Consider the following 19509-nt stretch of genomic DNA (forward strand, 5'->3'; position numbering starts at 1 on the left):
TCACTGCAGGCTACTGCTGCCTGCACTCAGCCTCCCCCTGCACACCTTCGTACTCAGGTCTCCCCTACCTTCCCGCATCAGGCACCTCTCTGTGGATTTTGAGCCCACCCTCACCCAGAACAATCTTATCTCAGGATCCACGCTTGCGTTCTGGGGGTCAGGATGTGACCCTGTTCCTTTGTCGTTGTTCAGTTGGTCGGTCATGTCCGACTCTTTGCAGCCCATGGTCTGCTGAATGCCAGGTTCCTCTGCCCTTCACTCTCTCGTGGAGTTTGTTCAAACTCATGTCCATTGAGTCGGTGATGCCATCCAACCATCACGTCCTCTCTCGTCCCCTTCTCCTCTTGCCCTCAATCTTTCCCAGCATCAGGATCTTTTCCAGTGAGTCGGCTCTTCACATCAGGTGGCCAAAGGAATAGAGCTTCAGCTTCAGCATCAGTCTTTCCAATGAATATTCAGAGTTGATTTCCTTTAAGATTGACTGGTTTGATCTCCTTGCTGTTCAAGGGACCTTCAAGAGTGTCCTCCAGCACCACAGTTCAAAAGCATCCGTTCTTCAGCACTCAGCCTTCTTTATGGTCCAGCTCTCACATCTGTACATGACTACTGGAAAAACCATAGCTTTGACTCTACAGACCTTTGTCGGCAAAGTGATGTCTCTGCTTTTTATTACGCTCTCTAGATTCATCATAGCTTTTCCGTATGTCATCGCCTGTCTCTTACGGGGGCACAATTCAACCACTGCTGTGAGCGTGTGCTGTTTCATCTTCTGCAGTGGGAGGCAAGCCCCACTTCCCACCAAGCCCCATGGGGTAGAACTGTCCACACGTGGGAAGTGGTTCAGCTAGAGATCACAAAAAACGTTCACTGCTGAGTCACTGCCTACACTTACACAGAAGAACCGTCTTCCAGTCACCACCTGGAGAGCAGATGCCTGGCGGGTGGAGGGGGGCGGCAGGTGCCTCCTGCTTCATCCTCCTCTCCTCCAGCTCCACTGGCCCCTCCCTGCACAGAAGCCAGCTCCAGGCCTTCCATTCTTTGTACACAGGCGTGTTAAAGAGGCCGTTAATTAATTTTCAGAACTCCTGCCGAGAGCTGTGAGACTTCCGGTCTCTGGCCGTGAGAGCAGCAATCAGGCAGAGAAGTGTCTGTATTTTTGCCTTCAAGTGGCTCGTGGATTGAGGATCATTAAAGGACAGAGCCATGGTAACTATCTCCCCTGGCCTGTCCTTGCCCCAAATCCTCCAGAACTAACTCGAATCTCCTCCTAGGGCTCTTGTGTGAATCACAGAAGTCACACACATTGCACATAGGTTACCTGGAAGACACGGTCCCGGCTCACGCGATCACAGTTACTCGTGTTTTTACTAGTTGTGTTCATTCTAGCCCCGGAGACCCAGGCCCTGAACCGCAGGGGTGGAGGGGGCTTGCATTTCTCAGGAGGACGAGAGGGTCAAGGTTAGGGTTCCAGGAGCTTTGGACAGCTGGATCGTTGGGGTTGGGAGCACTCTGGGCAGCGGGTTACCCCAGCCCCATTTTGGTACCTCTCCCCATGTCAGCCCCCAGCACCCCCATCTCCTCCTGGCTGACCGCCATGTACAGGAATGTGGGGGTTCACACACCACAGGAGGTGGTTCTTGTGCCACTTGAACTCCACTTGGCTTTAGGCCTGTCCTCTCCTGGCACTTGTGGCTGACTGCTCCTCAGCTCCCCAGGCTCCACTGCTAACCTGGAAATGACCACTGCTGCCTCACCTGAGCTGAGCCCCCAGGACAGGGGGGTATGCGTTCCAAAGAGCCGCCCAGACGTAGTATCTGTGCCTCCCCCAAAGACATCACAGGGACCCTAGAAGTGGACAGGGGAGGCCCTCTGAACAGGGGTCCGGCAGTCAGACCTCTGTCATCAGTCACTTGGGGAACTGGTCACCCCAGCCTCTCAGAGGGTCAGTCCTGACCCTGCACTGCTGCCAGAAGCAAGCCAGCCTGTGAAGGCTGCCAGGCTGCTCCACTAGGCCCGGCCAGATGTTCACACACATACACATAGACACAGAGGCACATATGCACCCATACATGTAGGCACACGCAGAAACATAGGCACATATACTCAGTGGTACACAAACCCTTACACACATACACATATGAACAGGCAAGCGTGCCACGCTCACGCACATATGCACTGGGTCTGGTGTGTCTGAGCTGCTACTGACTGTTCTCTGCTTCTGAGGTCCAGAGAGGCACCCGCTAGAACTGCCCGCCTGTAAACCACGTTACGTTGGTCTGACTTGTGTTTGAATGGAATTTCCTGCTTTTTTTTTTTTTAACCTTCTCAAGTGTTTAATTTTTTGGAGTCAAATATAAATTTTGCTGTAGCTCTTAATTCACCTTAAAGACTTTCCTTCCTTTTCTACAGAATGTTTTCCTTCTTTGGGAGGCTGGGGTCTCACTTAGGTGGAAGGCTGTTTTAAACACAGGACACCCAGGGCCTCCTCTTGCTTCCTGGCTGGAGATGAACCATCCAGGGCACCCCCCTCCCTCTCTCCCTTTCTTCTTGTTTGCAGGACGGGCCCAGGCACCCTGCAGACACAGGGCAGCCCTGCTCCCATCCAGCCTTTGTCCTTGCCCGTGCGTACTATGTGCTAAGTCGCTCAGTCATGTCTGACTCTTTGTGACCTCATGGGCTGTAGCCCACCAGGCTCCTCTGTCCATGGGATTCTCCGAGCAAGAATACTGGTGTGGGTAACCGTTACCTTCTCCAGGGGATCTTCCTGACCCAGGGATCAACCTGTGTCTCTTACATCTCCTGCATTTGCAGGTGGGTTCTTTACCACTAGCGCCACCTGGACGTGAGTTCCATCCCTGAATCAGGAAAATCCCCTGGAAAAAGGCATGGCAACCCACTCCAGTATTCTTGCCCAGAGAATCCCGTGGACAGAGGAGCCTGGCGGTCTACAGTCCCTGCCCAGGCCTGGCCCAAAACCTAAAGACCATAGAGCTGGCCGCAGGGGCCTGAGTTTACAGCCAGGTCAAGCAAAAAACCCAGAAGACTGAAACCAAACCTTGCTTTTCTTTTTGTCACTTGGGAAATGTGCCTTATGCAAATTCCTTAGCAGAGTTCTTGGCAGAAATGCTGAAACACAGCTCTATTCCTACATGTCTGTAAACAATTTTCAAAGCTTAGCAGGCCCACCAGGGCCTGGCCTGCCCACAGTAGCCTCTCAGGAGAGCCCAATGGGGCTGGGGGGAGGAGAGAACAGGACAGAGCTACCTCCGTGACCACCCTCTTGCTTCTGTTCACTGAGGCCCCATTCCTGAAGCCAGCATCCCTCTTAGTGAATCATTCCTGAACATTCTCCTCCAGGGCAGCTGTGACCTGCAAAGGCCCAGAGAGTCACTTCTAAAGTTCAAGAGAGGCCAGCAGAGTCCATGTGATGCTCAGGCCACTAGTCTGGGGCTCTGGTCTGTGTCACCTGTGTTTAAAGTTTGGAACTGATGAATGGGCCGAGATGTGGGCAGCTGACATCCGTCCCCACCATGGAACCTCACTGGGTCCTGTGGGGACCTGGGGGAGGCCCAGCGCAGTCGGCCTTCTCGCTCCCCCAGGATCTTCCAGAAGGGAGCCTGGTGTCCAGCAAGGCCTGGGAGGGGCTGCCCCAGGTCCATGCATGCTTGCATCTGCCCGGCATCTCCCAGCTTCCTCCCTGTGCTCTGGCACTTTAATCCCATGACATGTTGTTTTCTCATCCATTGATGAATGCACTTTTTGCCATCTCGTTGCTCACCGTCAATTTCCTTGGCAACCAGGGTCCATTTCATAAACATCCTTGCTGTAAATTCTGGATCTCTGAGATTCAGATAAGTGATATCATACCGTATAGCCCAAAAGACTGAATCTTAACATCACCCCCAGTAAATGGCCAAGGACTGTGATCTACATCAATTCCAATATCCATTCGATCAAACATCAGGCAGCCACCAAGAGCCGTGAGCTAGTGGACAGCTGCTAACAGGAGCATCCTTAACCTTGATGATGGAAAAAAGCAAATGAGAAAACAGAGCAGCATAATCCCCAAATTTGTCTTTTTTTAAAAAAAAGTTTTTTTTATGTGGATCATTTTTAAAGTCTTTATCTGATTTGTTACAGTATTGTTTCTATCTTATGTTTTGGTTTTTTAACTTCGAGGCATATTGGCTCTTAGCTCCCCAACCAGGTAATGAACCCCGGGGCCCCCTGCATTGAAAGATGAAGCCTTAACCACTGGATTGACAGGAAAATCTCCTGTCTTTTTAAAAATAAGAGTAAATAAATAGATATTAAGAATGCATGGGAGTGGGAGAGAAATGCCTGGAAGGATATACACACACACACACACATATATATATAACATATTGTTGTGGTTCAGTTGTTCGGTCACGTCTGACTCTGTGACCCCATGGACTGTAGCATGCCAGGCATCCTTGTCCTTCACTATCTCCCAGAGCTTGCTCAAACTCATCTCCATCAAGTCGGTGATACCGTCCAACCATCTTATCCTCTGTCATCCCCTTCTCCTCCTGCCTTCCATTTTTCCTAGCATCAGGGTCTTTCCCAATGAGTTGGCTCTTGGCATCAGGTGGCCACAGTATTGGACCTTCAGCCTCAGCATCAGTTCCTCCAATGAATATTCAGGATTAATTTCCTTTAAGATTGACTGGTTTGATCTCCTTGCAGTACAAGGAACTCTCAAGAGTCTTCTCCAACACCATGTAATAGTAAATGAATTCTCTTCTGGCCCAGTGGGCTCACGGATACATTTTTAAGTACTCTTCTTTGATAGACCCTGTATTTGCTCCATTTTCTGTAGTAGTCATAGGTTATTTTGCATTCAGAAAAGTGATGCTGGAAACGTAATGAGTGTAACCGTGGACCCTGACTGGCAGGGCAACGCCGCCCTGTTTGGACTATCCAGCATGGTCTGTCTCTTCCCCACATGGATTCCCTTTTTGGATCCAAGTCTATGCCACATGCCAGGTCCTTTCTCCAGCTGTATTCCCCTTTCTGAAATTTTCTGCCCGTCACGTGTTAGCAACCCTTTCCTGGGCCCCTTCCTGCCACTGATGTTGACTCCACTGTATGACCCAGTGACAGACGCGGCTGCGATGTCATCCCCTCCTCCGAGGGGTGAGCGTTTTGCAGTGGGACCGAGGCTGAGGAGTGCCTGGGCGGGTGCACACTCCTGGTCCCAATGCAAACCTTTACGGTGTGTGTTGCTGCACTTCTTCTTGGGAGTGGACCCAAGCTTCCATCCACCTCCTAACAGGGTCCATGATGCAAGAAAAGACTGAGAGCATCTGACCCCAAAGGAAGATGTGGGGTCCCCGTGGGAGCTCGAAGTACCGATGTCATTTCCTCCACCCCCTCCACCTCACTGCCCCGCTTCCTGGTACAGATTGGCATCCCATGTGGCGCAGAAGCAGGTCACCAGGACCAGAATCAAAGATCGAATCCTCCAGATTCCTCCCGCACAGACGGAAAGATGCCATGGTTTCACACAGCCTAGCCCCCGCTTGGCCCCTGACCCTGAAATGTTTAGAAAACCCGCCCAGGGAGGTTCTAGTTCCTGCCTGTCTGCCCAGGGCGGTGCTGGGAAAATTTCCACCGCTGTGAGCTCCAGAGCTGCTGACAGCTCCTCCCTGCAGGGAGGGGATTAATGAAACGAGCGGAAGTCACCGAGCTGCTTTGTTTTCTCTTAGAAATCATCTGCATTTTATTTTTAGCCGCATTCAGAGCCACGCTCGATGAAAAGGGGGATGAGCGGCATCGTGGGTAGTATCTTTTTGCATAAAAATCGAGGTGTGATTACAAAGTAACAAAGCTCATCTTTTTTATTTCTCATGAACTGACTCTAGTCTGAAAGCCTTTCCAAAGCTGGCAGCATTGCTGGGCTAAATATGCACCTGCCAAGTGTGTATGTCTTGAAGTTGAATACTCACTTGTGGGTGTAAGCGCCAGTTCATCCTTTGATGAAAAACAAAATAGTAGTGTTCCGACTTAAGGGACCCCCCCTCGCCACAGCACCCCAGAAGTATGACCAAGCCTGGGGTCCTTCTCCTGGCCTGTTCATTTCTCACCATTTCAAGTCTGGACTTCTGGTTACCTGCGCTACAGGATCTTAAAATGTAAAGCTCCTTATCTTAATGAAATTTCCATTCTTGCTGGGAAGCTGTGATTTTGCCCCCTGAAACTTCTGTTGCATTTTAATACCCTGGGAACACATAGCCCCCTTTTTCTTTGAGGGATAAAAGACACTCTGTCCCGGATCCTCAGCTGGTGCTTAGGGATATGGAGAGAAAGCAAGAAGTGGGTGAGCGCAGAGTGGAGATTCATGGAGTGGGGAGGGGGAGGGGCTTCCATCCTAGAGGGATCACGGGTCTGAATGCGATGAACAGGCGTGTGTCGGGGAGCAGCTGTGTTTCAGCTGAGTGAGGGGGAGGCCAGAGAATCAGCAGGGTGGGTGGGAGTGGGAACCAGTATCTGAGCCAGCCTCCCCTCCTTCCCACTCACCAGTGGACACAGGAGCCGTGGGCTAACCCCCAGTTACCAGCCTTCCCATCCTCCGCCGTGTATCCATGGTAACCCCCTTGTTTCTCTTGGTCCCCAGTGGAAGGACTAAAAGTGGTGGAGATTGAGAAATGCAAGAGTGACATTAAAAAGATGAGGGAGGAGCTGGCAGCCAGAAGCAACAGGTAAGGTCTGCGCCGGGGGAGGCGCGGGCAGACGGCTGGGGGACAGCACTGCATAGCCATATGGGCCGGAGGGGGCCCTGGGCTTTTTTTTCCCCAGAAGCGAGGCTGAAGAATCTGGTTCAGCTGGGCTTGGGTGGGCACCGTCTGGGATCTGCTTTTCAGTTACACAGCTTTCTTCTCATAAAAGAGAGTTTATGGCCGTGGGAGGCGGGGAGGATGACGTCACAGAAGAGGAGAGGAAGCGTCCTACAGAAAATGGTTAAGATTCACATCCTCAGCTTGAACAAAGTCAACATCGATTATTTTGAAAAAGGGACCAATTAAAGGAGAAGGGCCTTTGGCTTCCAGAGGACACATGTCCTGGAACCTCAGAGGCCCCGATTTCGTATGGACGTCCCCACAGCGCAGAGTTGGAGAAGGCAATGGCACCCCACTCCAGTACTCTTGCCTGGAAAATCCCATGGATGGAGGAGCCTGGTGGGCTGCAGTCCATGGGGTCCCTAAGAGTCGGACACAACTGAGTGACTTCACTTTCACTTTTCACTTTCATGCATTGGAGAAGGAAACAGCAACCCACTCCAGTGTTCTTGCCTGGAGAATCCCAGGGACGGGGGAGCCTGGTGGGCTGCCATCCATGGGGTCGCACAGAGTCAGACACAACTGAAGTGACTTAGCAGCAGCAGCAGCAACAGCACAGAGTGGCCAGTCAGGGGAGCAATACCACAGTCTGGACGCAGAAGTCACTTGTCCCTAGGAACGAGGGTCCCTCCCTGCGTGCCCCTGGGGAGCCAGGGTGAGATGCCCAGGCTGCCAAAATCCATGAAAAAACACCCCAAGCACTTCTTGGAGAGTGGGGTTTCGGGTGCAGCTGGACCCCTGGCCGAAACTGGGGTCAAAGCAGATGTTCAGGTTGGGGGTGGAGACGTCCCTGTCAGCCGAGATGATGCGGGACGCAATGCCTGCATGGAGCACTTACTGTGTGCAGGGCTGTGCCGGGCGCTCTCTGATGCGAGCAGCTCTGCCTGTCTGCCCTCCGGGGTTGCTTCATGCCCACGGTCACCCGTCCAGAGCCCGCATGGTGATGATGTGGCCTGTCACCCCCAGAACCCCTTACCACTAAGGTGGCTGAGGTTATGCTGGGCCTAATGGGACTTAACAGGACTCCTCGGCCCACTCACAAACCTGTGCAAACACACCGGATCATCTTACAAGGCCACCTGACACCCTGAAGGTCATTCCTGGAATTTTCAAAATTGAGGGCAACCTGCTTAGTGGGGAGGGTGGCTGAGTGTGAGGCCTTTGGACCAGGAGGGGACAGGGAAGCTGGTGGTCCCATCAGAGAGTGGTGAGGCTGGCAGCCTTGGAGTGAGCTCGGGACTAGCCCGATGGGCACAGAGCCACGTTGGCATGTCTTCCCAAGACCACGCCATGTTCATGTCATACTTGTCATCTAGTTTGGATTCTCTGAGACCAGCCTGGGACTGGCTGCCTGTGGCCCAGTGCCATGTCTGCTGCATCGAGAGGGGGCAGGGGTGCGCTCTGGGCCCCGTCGCCCACCTTCCCTCTGGAATCACCTCACCCACAAACATGTTGCATCCGTGGAGCCCACAGAGGACTTTTGGGAGACAGGTTGGTTTTTTTGAGATATAATTGGTTCCCAGGTGGCGCAGTGGTAAAGAGTCTGCCTGCACCACAGGAGAGGCAGGTTTGATCCCTGGGTCGGGAAGATCCAAACTAGATCCCCTGGAAAAGGAAATGACAACCGGCTCCAGTATCCTTGCCTGGGAAATCTCGTCGACAGAGGAGCCTGGTGGGCTGCAGTCCATGAGGTTGCAAAGAGTCAGACATGATGGAACAACTGAGCACACACATTAGTTGAAGGTGCACGTAGTAGGAGGGGGTTTATAATGCAGCCTGTCATCCCTCCTCAAATAACTGACTCCTGCCACTTCCTGGAACAGCCCCGGTGAGTCATGAACCCCACCAGCCAGTCCCACCCCCTCCAGATTTCAGGCGCCCTCGTCTGTTCAGAGCCCGGTGGGGGCAGGGGTGAGGCAGTGCTTCCGGTATGGTCTCTGACATGCACTGGCCACTCAGGTCGGATCGCAAGAGAAAAGTCAGAATTTCATCCAGGTTGTGTTAGTTTCTTGTGGCTGCTATAACAAAGTACCACTAACTGAGGACTGAAAACAGTTTATTTTCCCACAGTTTTGAGGGTTAGAAGTCTGAAACAAAGGTGTTAGGAAGGCCAGACTCGCCAGGAAGGCTCTCGGGGGGACCTGTTCCAGGCCTCTCTTCCAGCTTCTGGGGGTGTTGGTGATTCTTGGGGCTCCTTGGCTTGCAGGGCATCACTCCAGGGTCTGCCTCTGTCTCCACATGGCCTTTCTCTGTGCGTCTATCTCTGTGTCCAAGTGTCCCCTGTGACCAGTCAACTCACATGAATGTGAGAGCTGGACAGTAAAGAAGGCTGAGTCCCGAAGAATGGATGCTTTTGAACTGTGGTGCTGGAGAAGACTCTTGAGCATCCCTTGGACAGCAAGATCAAACCAACAAATCCTAAAGGAAATCAACCCTGAATTTTCACTGGAAGGAAGGACTGATGCTGAAGCTGAAACTCCAATACTTTGGCCACCTGATTCGAAGAGCTGACTATTTGGAAAGGACCCTGATGCTGGGAAAGATTGAGGGCAAGAGAAGGGGGTGACAGAGGATGAGTTGGTTGAATGGCATCACCAATTCAGAGGACGTGAACTTGGGCAAACTCTGGAAGATAGTGAAAGATAGGGAACCTGGCGTGCCTCAGTCCATGGGGAGGTTGGTGCTGGGGGTGGGGGCAAAGAATCAGATATGACTTGGTGACTGAACAACAATAGTCATACTGGGTGAGGGGTCACCTTCCTCCAGCATGGCTGATCTGAACTCATTACATCTGTGACAGCCCTATTCCAAATGAGGTCACAGTCAGAGGTGCTGTTAGGACCTCAGGGTATGAGGACACATAAGGGACATAACATACCACATGGAGAAGACCCGCCTGATCTCAGAGCACAGGGTAGACGAGATGTCCCCTGCAGGTGCCTCCCTGGGGCAGAGAGAGCTAAACTGGGCTCATCCACGTGTTGAAGCCCCTTCCATATGCCGCCCCCCACCAGAAGTGCGTTCTTGGAGTTCACAGTGCCGCAGTAATCAGAAGAGGTGTCCTCCCTGTATCGTAACCAAATCTAGAGCGATGTCATCTCAGCAAGCAGTTTTCACAGCAGCCTTGTAGGTGAGAGAGGAGTAATTGTAACTCTTCAATCAAAAATAGAGTAGCGTAAAGTCTCAAACATTCCCGACACAATCAGGAAAAGGAAATCTAGCCTCCTGGGCGTAAGTCTGATCCACAGCAGCATCACCCACCTGAGACCCTGGCCCAGGAACCTGGCGGCGCCCTGTGCCCCATACAAACAGCCCTGCCCTTTTCTATATGGAGAAATTGACTCAGATGGAGGGTAAGTCGTTTACACTGCCCCCCACAGTCTCTGTTGATAGCAGGGTTCCATCCTAACTAATCACACAGAGGATCGGGCCATTCAGCGTCCTGGGAGCTGGCTTGTTACCTGGGACCACCTTTGTTACCTGGGATCACACAGCTGAGCAGCTCTTTCTGACGATGTCAGCCCAGCTAGGCAGTGGTCCTGCCTATGGCGGGGCTGAGAGAGGAACAAAGGTCCCAGCCCGGGCGAGCCCAGCTCTGTACCCGCTCGGGTGGTCAGTGAGTCTGAAGTGATGACCACCTTCACCCACCCATAAGTACACCCCAGTGTGGCCTTGGAGCCAGGGCTCTGCATGGATCAAAACCATCTTCCCCCAGGGAACAACAGGACAGTGGTTGGGTTGGGTCAGACTCAGACCCACAGACACCCTCGAAGCAGGCAAGAGTCCCCTGAGACCCAGGCCTTGGGTTTCTCTTGCCTTTTCCCCAAGAGGAAAGAAGGCAAATCGCCCGCCCAGCTGTAGGGCAAGGTCCGACCCCACTGAGCACTTGTCCACAGAGTGGAGCTGGCAGGTTCATCCCAACAGGGCTCTGCGGGAACACTCGGAGCAGCCCTGGAGCCCACCATCTCTGCTTCTGTCCCAAACACATGGCCTCAACCACTGGACTGAGCCCCAGGAGAGGGAGGGCTGGGAGTGCAGAACACAAAAGCAAAAACCAGCCCCAAATAGAAAAGGAGAGACACCATGCCAGAGGTTCTGTCAGCTGGAGGATGCTGGTTCCCGTGGCAACAGATACAGAGGGAGCCGGCGGGGGCACCTGGCCGACATGGGCAGGCCCTGGCAGGACCTCCCAATGCTGGGGGTTTGTGCAAGCAGAGAGATCCCAGCAGTCAAACCATCCTGGATGGCAGAAGCTCACGCAGTCCTCCTGGGAAAGGTTCACAACCAGCCTGCACAGCACGCGTGCGGATGTCGGTTCAGAAGAGGTTAAAAGCACGAGAAGAATAATGACAATGCTGCATGTGGTCTTCAGAGCGTGGACAAGTTCTCACTGCTCAGACATGTGTAAATGGAAGTTCTCATGTACAAGAGGGACCGCGGACATCATCTAGTTGGCGCGTTTTCCTGGTTCACTTTGCTCCTCTTTTGCTCTGTCTGTCTTAAAATCTCCCTCCATTCACGAAGCTGTCCTAAGCACCTTGGATGCTTCTCACAGGCATCGGGTGGAGGGAAGGAGTAGTGGCACAGTGAGAAGATCACACTGAGCCTCTTTTTCCAAAAAGGAGCAGGCATGTTATTCTGAATTTGCGCGTGGTATAGCCTCCTCGTCAAACCTGCAGACAATACTGGTGGTGGGGAAGAATGGGTAATAACTGCAGCAACCACAGCGCTCCCAGCTGAAATCCAGTCAAGAGCTTCCCGGATGTTCTTCTGTGTACAGATACCCCGTTTTGAAAAACAACTATGAAATACCGCGTTGTAATTTTTTTTTCACTTACAGAATTGTAAACAATCAAAATGCAGCCTCAGACATTCTGAAGGCTGCAGTCCAGCACTCATTCTCACACACCAAGTGAATGAGTTCTTTTCTTGGTAAATTGTTCTCTATTACTTTTCAGAATATACTGTAGACAACATTTCTTTTTCCCCTTTCACTCCAAATTCCCTGGCTTTACGTAATACTTGTCATTAGAGATGACATAACAGACCTCCCTGTCGAGGTACCATAATGATTTAAATTATTTCCCACTGGGGGACATTCAGGTAGCTTCTACTCTGATTTTGTGTTTTTGCAGCAATAGATAATGCTGTGGTGAATACCTTCGAGCCATTTGCTTGCATCTAATTCTTTTCTTAAGGTAAATTCCCCAGAGGAGGCTAGCGGCTTAAAGGATATGAATTTCTTTATGGCTTTTACAATATGATATGAATTGCTCTCCCAGGAGATGAAACTTTATTTACAGACCTGCATGAGCTTCTGTGTTGGCCCCCACCCCCTGCCTGGGAATCTCACAAGGAAGGAGGGGGGCAGAGTTTAGATACCCCACTGTGTTCCCTTTTGGTGGAGGGACTGGGAGTTGCTTCAAAAGGGGTTAAGGTGCCCAGATCTCCTGGAGCAGGCCCCACCTGCAGCCCCCAGATGTGTCCCCACAGGCCAGATCACTCGCCCCTAACGTTAGAAGAGGGCTTCCCTCCAAAACCAGCGGGTTCCGTTTGTTCCATTCTTGTTGCCTCGATATTAAGTGATGAAAAGGAGTCAGACAGCAAATTCAGCGTGTATGTAAGGTGGACAGGTGGGGATGTCCTCAGAGTCCATCACAGGAGGGGGTTGATGGCGGTCCACCACACCCTGGTGCCCAAGGAGGATGTGCTTTTGAACGAGGCTGAGCTCTGAAGCATCGGCAGTGCGTTTGTGACACGTTAGTGGAAAAGGCAAGCTGCCAGAGAGCGAGCTCAGTACAATTCCATCCTTGTTGAGAAGGACCAGGGGCTGCCCGTGTGTGTCCATGCCGAAGAAGGTTCTGGAAGGATGCCCCGAACTTAACAGAGGCATTTCCAGGCATGAGACTTAGAGGAAAGAAGTGGGTAAAATGGGACTTACTAGTTTTTTAACTTTATTTCTATGGTTTTTAACTTTTTAGAGTAAACATGTCTTACCCACATCATGAGAAAAAGATTTTTAGACGCCTCTCTAAAGTGAAGATGACGTGTTTTCTGAGAGCTCCATGTCTTCTCAGGAGGTCCAGCAGGGTCCTTGGGGTCTAGCAGTGAGACGTCTCTGGTTCTGTGACTTATTTTTCTGGAACAAATAAGACGAAAGGTGTTTGTGAGGTTCAGGTTGGATTGAGTTTGGGGTGTTTTTTAGCACTGTCAATAATATTGTTTATTGAGTATCTACTCCATGTGGGGCACTGTGCTAGGTTTTCTTTATGTACTCTTTTTTTATTTTAAGCTTTTTTTTTTTTTACTTTTAAAGTTTCTTTTTTTTTAATAAATGTATTCATTTTAATTGGAGGCTAATTACTTTACAACACTGTAGTGTTTTGCCATACATTGACATGAATCAGCCACCGGTGTACATGTGTTTCCCATCCTGGACCTGCCTCCCTCCCCATCCCATCCCTCTGGGTCATCCCAATGCACAGCCCCAAGCACCCAGTCTCATGCATCGAACCTGGACTGGCCATCTTCTGTATGGCGATCTACTTCACTCTGTGTAATAGGCTTCAGTTTCATCCACCTCATTAGAACTGATTCGGATGTATTCTTTTTAATGGCTGAGTAATATTCCATTGTGTATATGTACCATAGCTTCCTTATCCATTCGTCTGCTGATGGGCATCTAGGTTGCTTCCATGACCTGGCAATTATAAACAGTGCTGCGATGAACACTGGGGTGCACGTGTCTCTTTCAGATCTGGTTTCCTCAGTGTGTATGCCCAGCAGTGGGATTGCTGGGTCATATGGTAGTATTTTAAACTTTTTATTTTGTTTTGGAGTATAGCTGTTAACAGTGTTGTGATAGTTTCAAGGGAACAGCAAATGGACTCAGCCATACACACACACACACACACATATGTATCCATTCTCCCCCAAACCTCTCTCCCATCCAAGCTGCCATATAACGTTGAGCAGAGTCCCCTATGCTATACAGTAGGACCTTGCTGGTCACCCATTTTATTTTTTTTTTAAGTTATTTATTTATTTGTTACTTTTTATCTTTTTGGCCACACCATGCAGCATGTGGGATCTTAGTTCCCAGACCAGGGATTGAACCCGTGCCCCCTGAAGCGGAAGCATGGAGTCTTAACCACTGGACCACCTGGGAAACCCCTTGTCACCCATTTTAAATATAGCAGTGTGTACATGTCCATCAACTCTGGGGTTTGTTGTTTGGGCTCCAATGAGGTCCCCACAGTTAGCTGCCCAGGCAGCACCAAGCCCGAGGTGGGGGTGCCAGAAGTAATCTCTGCTTTTTTTTTCAGGACCAGCTGTCCCTGCAAGTATAGTTTTTTGGATAATAACAAGAAGTTGACGCCTCGACGCGATGTCCCCTCTTACCCCAAGGTAAGCTGACAGCCTGCCTGTGAAGAAACCACCATCTGTGTCCACAGCCTCAGGGCACACCCCCCCCACCTCTGGCCCCACCCAGGGCCCCCTCCCAGCCCCACTGCAGTCTGCATGTTTGCAAAGCCAGCTCTCACCAGGGCCCTGGCAGTGGCATGCTTCTATTATTCTTAGGCAGAATATATTTCCTCGTTGACATTTGTTTAGCAGAAGTGGTCCCAGAACACAGCTTACTGCCAGGAGATCATAGCTCCTCGCTGGTATCCACCCAACCCCCATCACCAACTCAGTGAACAAAAGGTTCTGACATTCAAATGTTACTTGAAAGAACTTTCATTTTTAACTAAATTATTTATAATCTGCTTCATTGCATCTCCTGTCCCTGAACAGTATGTAGTTATTATGAGGAGTTTTGTTTTGGGGTCACAGAGGATGTATCATTTACAGGAGAGGCGCTGTTAGAGCAGGCAATGCCCTGGGAATTGGGAGGGTCTGCAAACAGCTACGAAAGATGGATCCCATGATGGTGGTCCTCCATCTCACAATGCCTGCAGCTGGAGACTGAGCGAGATCCTGGCCCAGCTGAGTTTTACCTATTTGCCCACTAAGATCTGGGCTTTGCCAAGACCAAGATCCTCCAGGTGGGGGTGGGGGGCTGGGGTTGCTGGCCGTGCACAAGGCTGACCCCCCAACCCGCCACCATTCCCACAGCAGCGAAGAGCCTTCCAGGGCTGCCAGGGGTCTCCCTGACTTGGGTGTGAAGGATACACTGAATATTGTCCGAGCTCATCACGTGGACCCAAGTGCCATTTCCCACGGGAATACACGACCCACACCTTGGGACCCTGCCCCGGGAGTCACACGGCCCAGCCTGGGTCCCGAACAAAAGGCACCCGTCTTCCAGAGAGGTTCCTTTTAAAAACACAAACAGAAAGACCTAGGAGATGACTGGGTTTAATTCCAAAACACTGTGACTGTCTTGTGTCTGCAGTCTTCTGTTTCCTCTGACAACCTAACCTAAACGCCGGTGTTCATAGAACCCACAAGCTGTGCTGTTATATAGCCCACGGCTAAACTAGTGACAGGTTCCAAAAACAAACCTCAGAATAGCTTCTTAGCCAGTACTTGAATGTATGCCAATTTTCTTTCCCCCTGATTTCACTTTATTGTATTTTTTTAAGTCGGGTTTCTCGGGATGTCATTAGCACGCAGTAAGGTTCACCTTCTGCAGGTGCGGCGCACTGTCAAATGGGACAGGCTGACACGGTCACACGCCCTCCACCACGATCAGGGGTGAATACTGCGTCTCCCCCGAAGGCCCCCGCGGCCCCTGCACGCTCAGTCCTGAGGCGCTCCCCCAGCCCCAGCCCCCACTGGTGGGCTGTCCATCCCTGTGGAGTTGCCCCCTCCAGAACTCTCGTGGGTGTGGCCCTGAGAATGGACCCAGGTGTGCTGAGAGGGGGTGGGAGGATGTGGAGAAGGCGTGGCAGGCCTTTGTCCAGCACAGAGGCCGGAGCCAGCTCACACTGCTCCCCGTCCCTCTAGTACCTGCTGTCCCCTGAGACCATAGACGCCCTGCGGAAGCCCACCTTCGATGTCTGGCTCTGGGAGCCCAATGAGGTGAGTACAAGAGCCATCGGAATGGGGGCCAGCCTCAGGGACCCAACGGGAGGCATCCCCATCCCTCGTCTCCGCTCTCTTCTCTTCCTTTTGACTTGCTTTCCCAGCTTTGCAGCCAGACTGCCCCTTGGGCTCGGGAAGGCCCTGAGCCAGAACCAAGGAGCATGTGAGCAGCGGGACCTCACACCAGGATCTGGCTGCTCAGAAACGCCCCCACACCCCCCCCACCTGGCCGCATCCTGATCCCCCGGGGCAGCTGCCAAGCCCCTGTGGGAGTGAGCCTCCGGGCTTCAGGATTATTTCAGGAGGGGGCTTCCACTTGAGATCCTGCTGAGAGTGGTCGGCCTGGGGAGCCATGAGGACTCGAGGATCTGTGCTCTGTTGCTCGATCGTGTCTGACTCTGTGACCCGACGGACTGTAGCCTGCCAGGCTCCTCTGTCCAGGGTATTGTCCCAAGCCAGGGATCAAACCTGGGTCTCCTGAATTGGCAGGTGGACTCTTTACCATGTGAGGCACCAGGGAAGCCTTCAAGGGCTCAGAGTAACTTCTTACAGCACGACAGTTCTTTTAAATTTCCCTTTTACTGAGAAAACACAGTCATGGAGATTATTGTTTGTTTAGTCTATTACCTAATAATGTCAGATACACCCTCCCCTCTCTGAACCCCAAGAAATCACAAAGCCACATAGACCTCAGGCCACCGAAAGCAGCGGATTCTCACCAGCTTTTCGGTCATGCAGGAGTGCAGAAAGGCTCATGCTCTTGGACAAGAGCGGCAGAGTGACTTCCCTGCAGGTCCGGGAAATGGATCGTGTACCCTGAACTCTCCTGTGTGAACCACTGTCACTCACATGGTCTTCTGGGATAAGAAAAGCCCCAGCAAGAGGGGCGGGGAAGCACAGATCTTGCCTTCACCCCACCCGGTCCAGCCTGAGAAGAGCAGCTGGATGGCACGGGTGCTCCAAAATGTCCAACCAACCAGCACGCAGGACTGGAGCTGGGAGGTCAGGGAGGAGGGGCTGTTGTATGTGTCACTGCCGGGTCAGTGCTTGACCGAAGACGGACGTGGTGGAGGGGAGCAGGGCAGGAGGAGAGGAGTCAGGTGTTCCAGGAGAAGCATGACGACCTCTTGTCCCAGTAGCTCCCGCGGAACAGGGAATCCTGCTGGCCTGTCCACAAGCAAGTGGGCCGACAGGAGCTTGGAACACACACCCCTGTTTCCAGCAGGTGGGCAAGTGCCGCTTCGAGCACATCTCACACTCCCCGTAGTCGTTTTGACCTCAACCCACAGGGAAAAAGAGCAAAGCTGGGGCCCTGATGGCAGAACCCTGCCATTCCTGTCTCCACAGAACACAGGCTGCGTGTGGCCAGAGAGGGAACGTTCCACCTTCATGTCAGAGGTGGAAGGATCCCTGCATCCACCATGGGGAGGCAGCCCCTCTGCCTTCATCACTCCACCTGTGGGATGTATGAGCAGGTGCTGGCAGGGCAGGCCTAAGGGGAGGGAGACAGCCCCCTGCAGGTCTCCTTGGCCTGAGTGGCCGTCATCTAGCCCCAGGGTTTCACCAGCACACCTCCACGATCCCAGGGGGCCTGGACAGGGTTCCAGTGCTTCTGTAAAGTGTCCCTGCCCGAGGTGGCAAGCCAGAAGTGCTCACAGACAGGAACCCTGGCCTCTGGGGGTGCCATGAATTTTGGAGCATGAGCAGCAAAGATGAACAGGTACAAGGACACACCTGAAAGCTTCAGCAGCCCATGTGGCCCCCAGCACTGCATCTGGCCACCCCCCGAGAACATCAGAGCTCCCGGATGGTGGTGGTCTACCTCCCTCCCTCCACACAGGGGTGATGCACCCTGCATCACCCAGGGCCCAGCCCAGCGTCCTCTGATCACAGACTGGACGGGGAAATGACCTCACACTGCTCCCCTCTCTCGAGGGCCAGCCTCTGAGAGCTCCCCACAGCGCTGAGTCTGCCCAGCCCCACCTTGAAGGCTGCAGGACCTTGCAATCGTCTCACACATCCTCCACGCTCATCATCACCCAGTTGCAAGCCCAGGACCCGCTGCAGCGTCCACAGCTGCCATCTTGGGAGCAGATGTACAGACGCGTCCCTCCTGCTCCGAAGCCACCACATAAGTGGCACCAGATGGTTTCGTCTGCCAATCACCTCTGCCTCTTGACTCTGATTTCACAGCAAACATTTCGACTCTGTGGGGTTGCCTGCAGCCGCGAATGGACCGGTGTGGCGGGGAGCAGGGGTGTCAGAGCTACAGCCCCTCTGGTCCAGGACAGTGGGGGCACCAGCAGCCCTGGACGGCTAGACCCTGACTAGGCGCTCGTGCTGCCAGCCAGGCTGGGATGACCTGGACACCAGCCCTCCCACCCTCATGCCAGGTCCCTGCGCTCCCCACACTCTGTCAAAGGCTCCTTCAAAGCCCCGATTTCCTAACCTTGGCACCCAGTCTGCGTCTGGGCTATCCCCTCAAGGAAGACCAGCATGTGGCCCCTTTAAGGACTTTCCATCTGGACATCCTCCCGGGCCCCCACTGCCGGGCTGGGATGCTTTCCAGTTTCCCAAGTGGGTTCTTTGTGATGCCATGCAAGTCTTTGCTCCCAGAGGTGTTCCTTCCATGGCCAGCTCTTCGACCCTTCATTGTAGGGTTGGATTTGCAAACCTTCTCCTGAATTGCAGTGTTTCTAGTTTCTCATATATTTTGCAACAAGAAAAAGTGGGTTTTCAACTGCACTCCCTGAATAGGTCTGCTGGGGCTACCATAGCAAATGCCGCAGATTTGGGGGTTAAACAGAAACCTGTTTTCTCACAGTCTGGAAGCTCGACCTCTGAGATCCAGGTGTGGGCAGGGCTGGTCCCTCCCGAGGCCTTTCTCCTCCGCGTGTTGACAGCCGTCTTTTCCCATGTCCTCATATGGGCGTCGCTCTGTGCGTGTCTATGTGCTGATCTCTTCTCATAAGGACACCCGTCCTCGCAGATTAGGGCCCGCCCTAGTGACCCTGCATAACCTCAATTAATCCCTAATGGTCCTCTCTCCACACACAGTCACAGGGGTGCTCATGGCCTCGACTGCTTGATTGGAGGGTTACAATTCGGTCCTTAACACACGCTTTTGGGAAGAGAAGGTTGCCTGGTGAACAGGGCAGACGGGAAGTCTGCAGACACCAGGGCAGGGCAGACACTGGGGCCAAGGGGCACAGGTGGGGGTCCTGGGGCAGGGAGCTGGGGGGCGCGGGCTGGTGTCCTGCTAAGGTGATGCTAAGTCAGCCCCACTCAGACCTCCCTGGGCTCTTCTCCCAGAGAGCAGAGCCCACTTTGTCAAGCTCTCACTTTTTAAAGATCATTTAATCTTCTTGGCTTGATTAAGCTTCAGAGTTCTGAGTGGCATTTAAATAGATCTCAACAGTGACAGTAAATCCTCTCTGGGCCTAGAAGCAAAATCAACATCAAGTTGAACGGGGATTTCTGTAGAAGGCAGCTCAGTGAAATGAAGTTTGGGAGGGAGTACTCCCCAGAAGGAAGCTTGCCTTCCAGACACTTCGGTTCATACATAAGAAAGTAGGTCATCCCAGTGGGGTACCTGGGGGCCTGAAGAGGCAAGTTTGGG

The 19509-nt window shown here is 52.5% G+C and overlaps 1 protein-coding gene across 3 annotated transcripts in view; it reads left to right on the forward strand.

Annotated features, from left to right (window-relative positions):
• Positions 1-19509, forward strand: part of PDE9A (phosphodiesterase 9A) — a 105821-nt gene that overhangs the window by 71410 nt on the left and 14902 nt on the right. For all 3 annotated transcript variants that reach the window (XM_065942398.1, XM_065942399.1, XM_065942400.1), the window contains 3 exons: positions 6638-6722; positions 14186-14267; positions 15813-15887. In XM_065942398.1, the coding sequence (XP_065798470.1) occupies positions 6638-6722; positions 14186-14267; positions 15813-15887 (242 nt within the window). The remainder of the gene's footprint in view (positions 1-6637; positions 6723-14185; positions 14268-15812; positions 15888-19509) is intronic.

The sequence above is a fragment of the Muntiacus reevesi genome, chromosome 8 (assembly GCF_963930625.1).
Source record: "Muntiacus reevesi chromosome 8, mMunRee1.1, whole genome shotgun sequence".
NCBI lineage: Eukaryota > Metazoa > Chordata > Mammalia > Artiodactyla > Cervidae > Muntiacus > Muntiacus reevesi.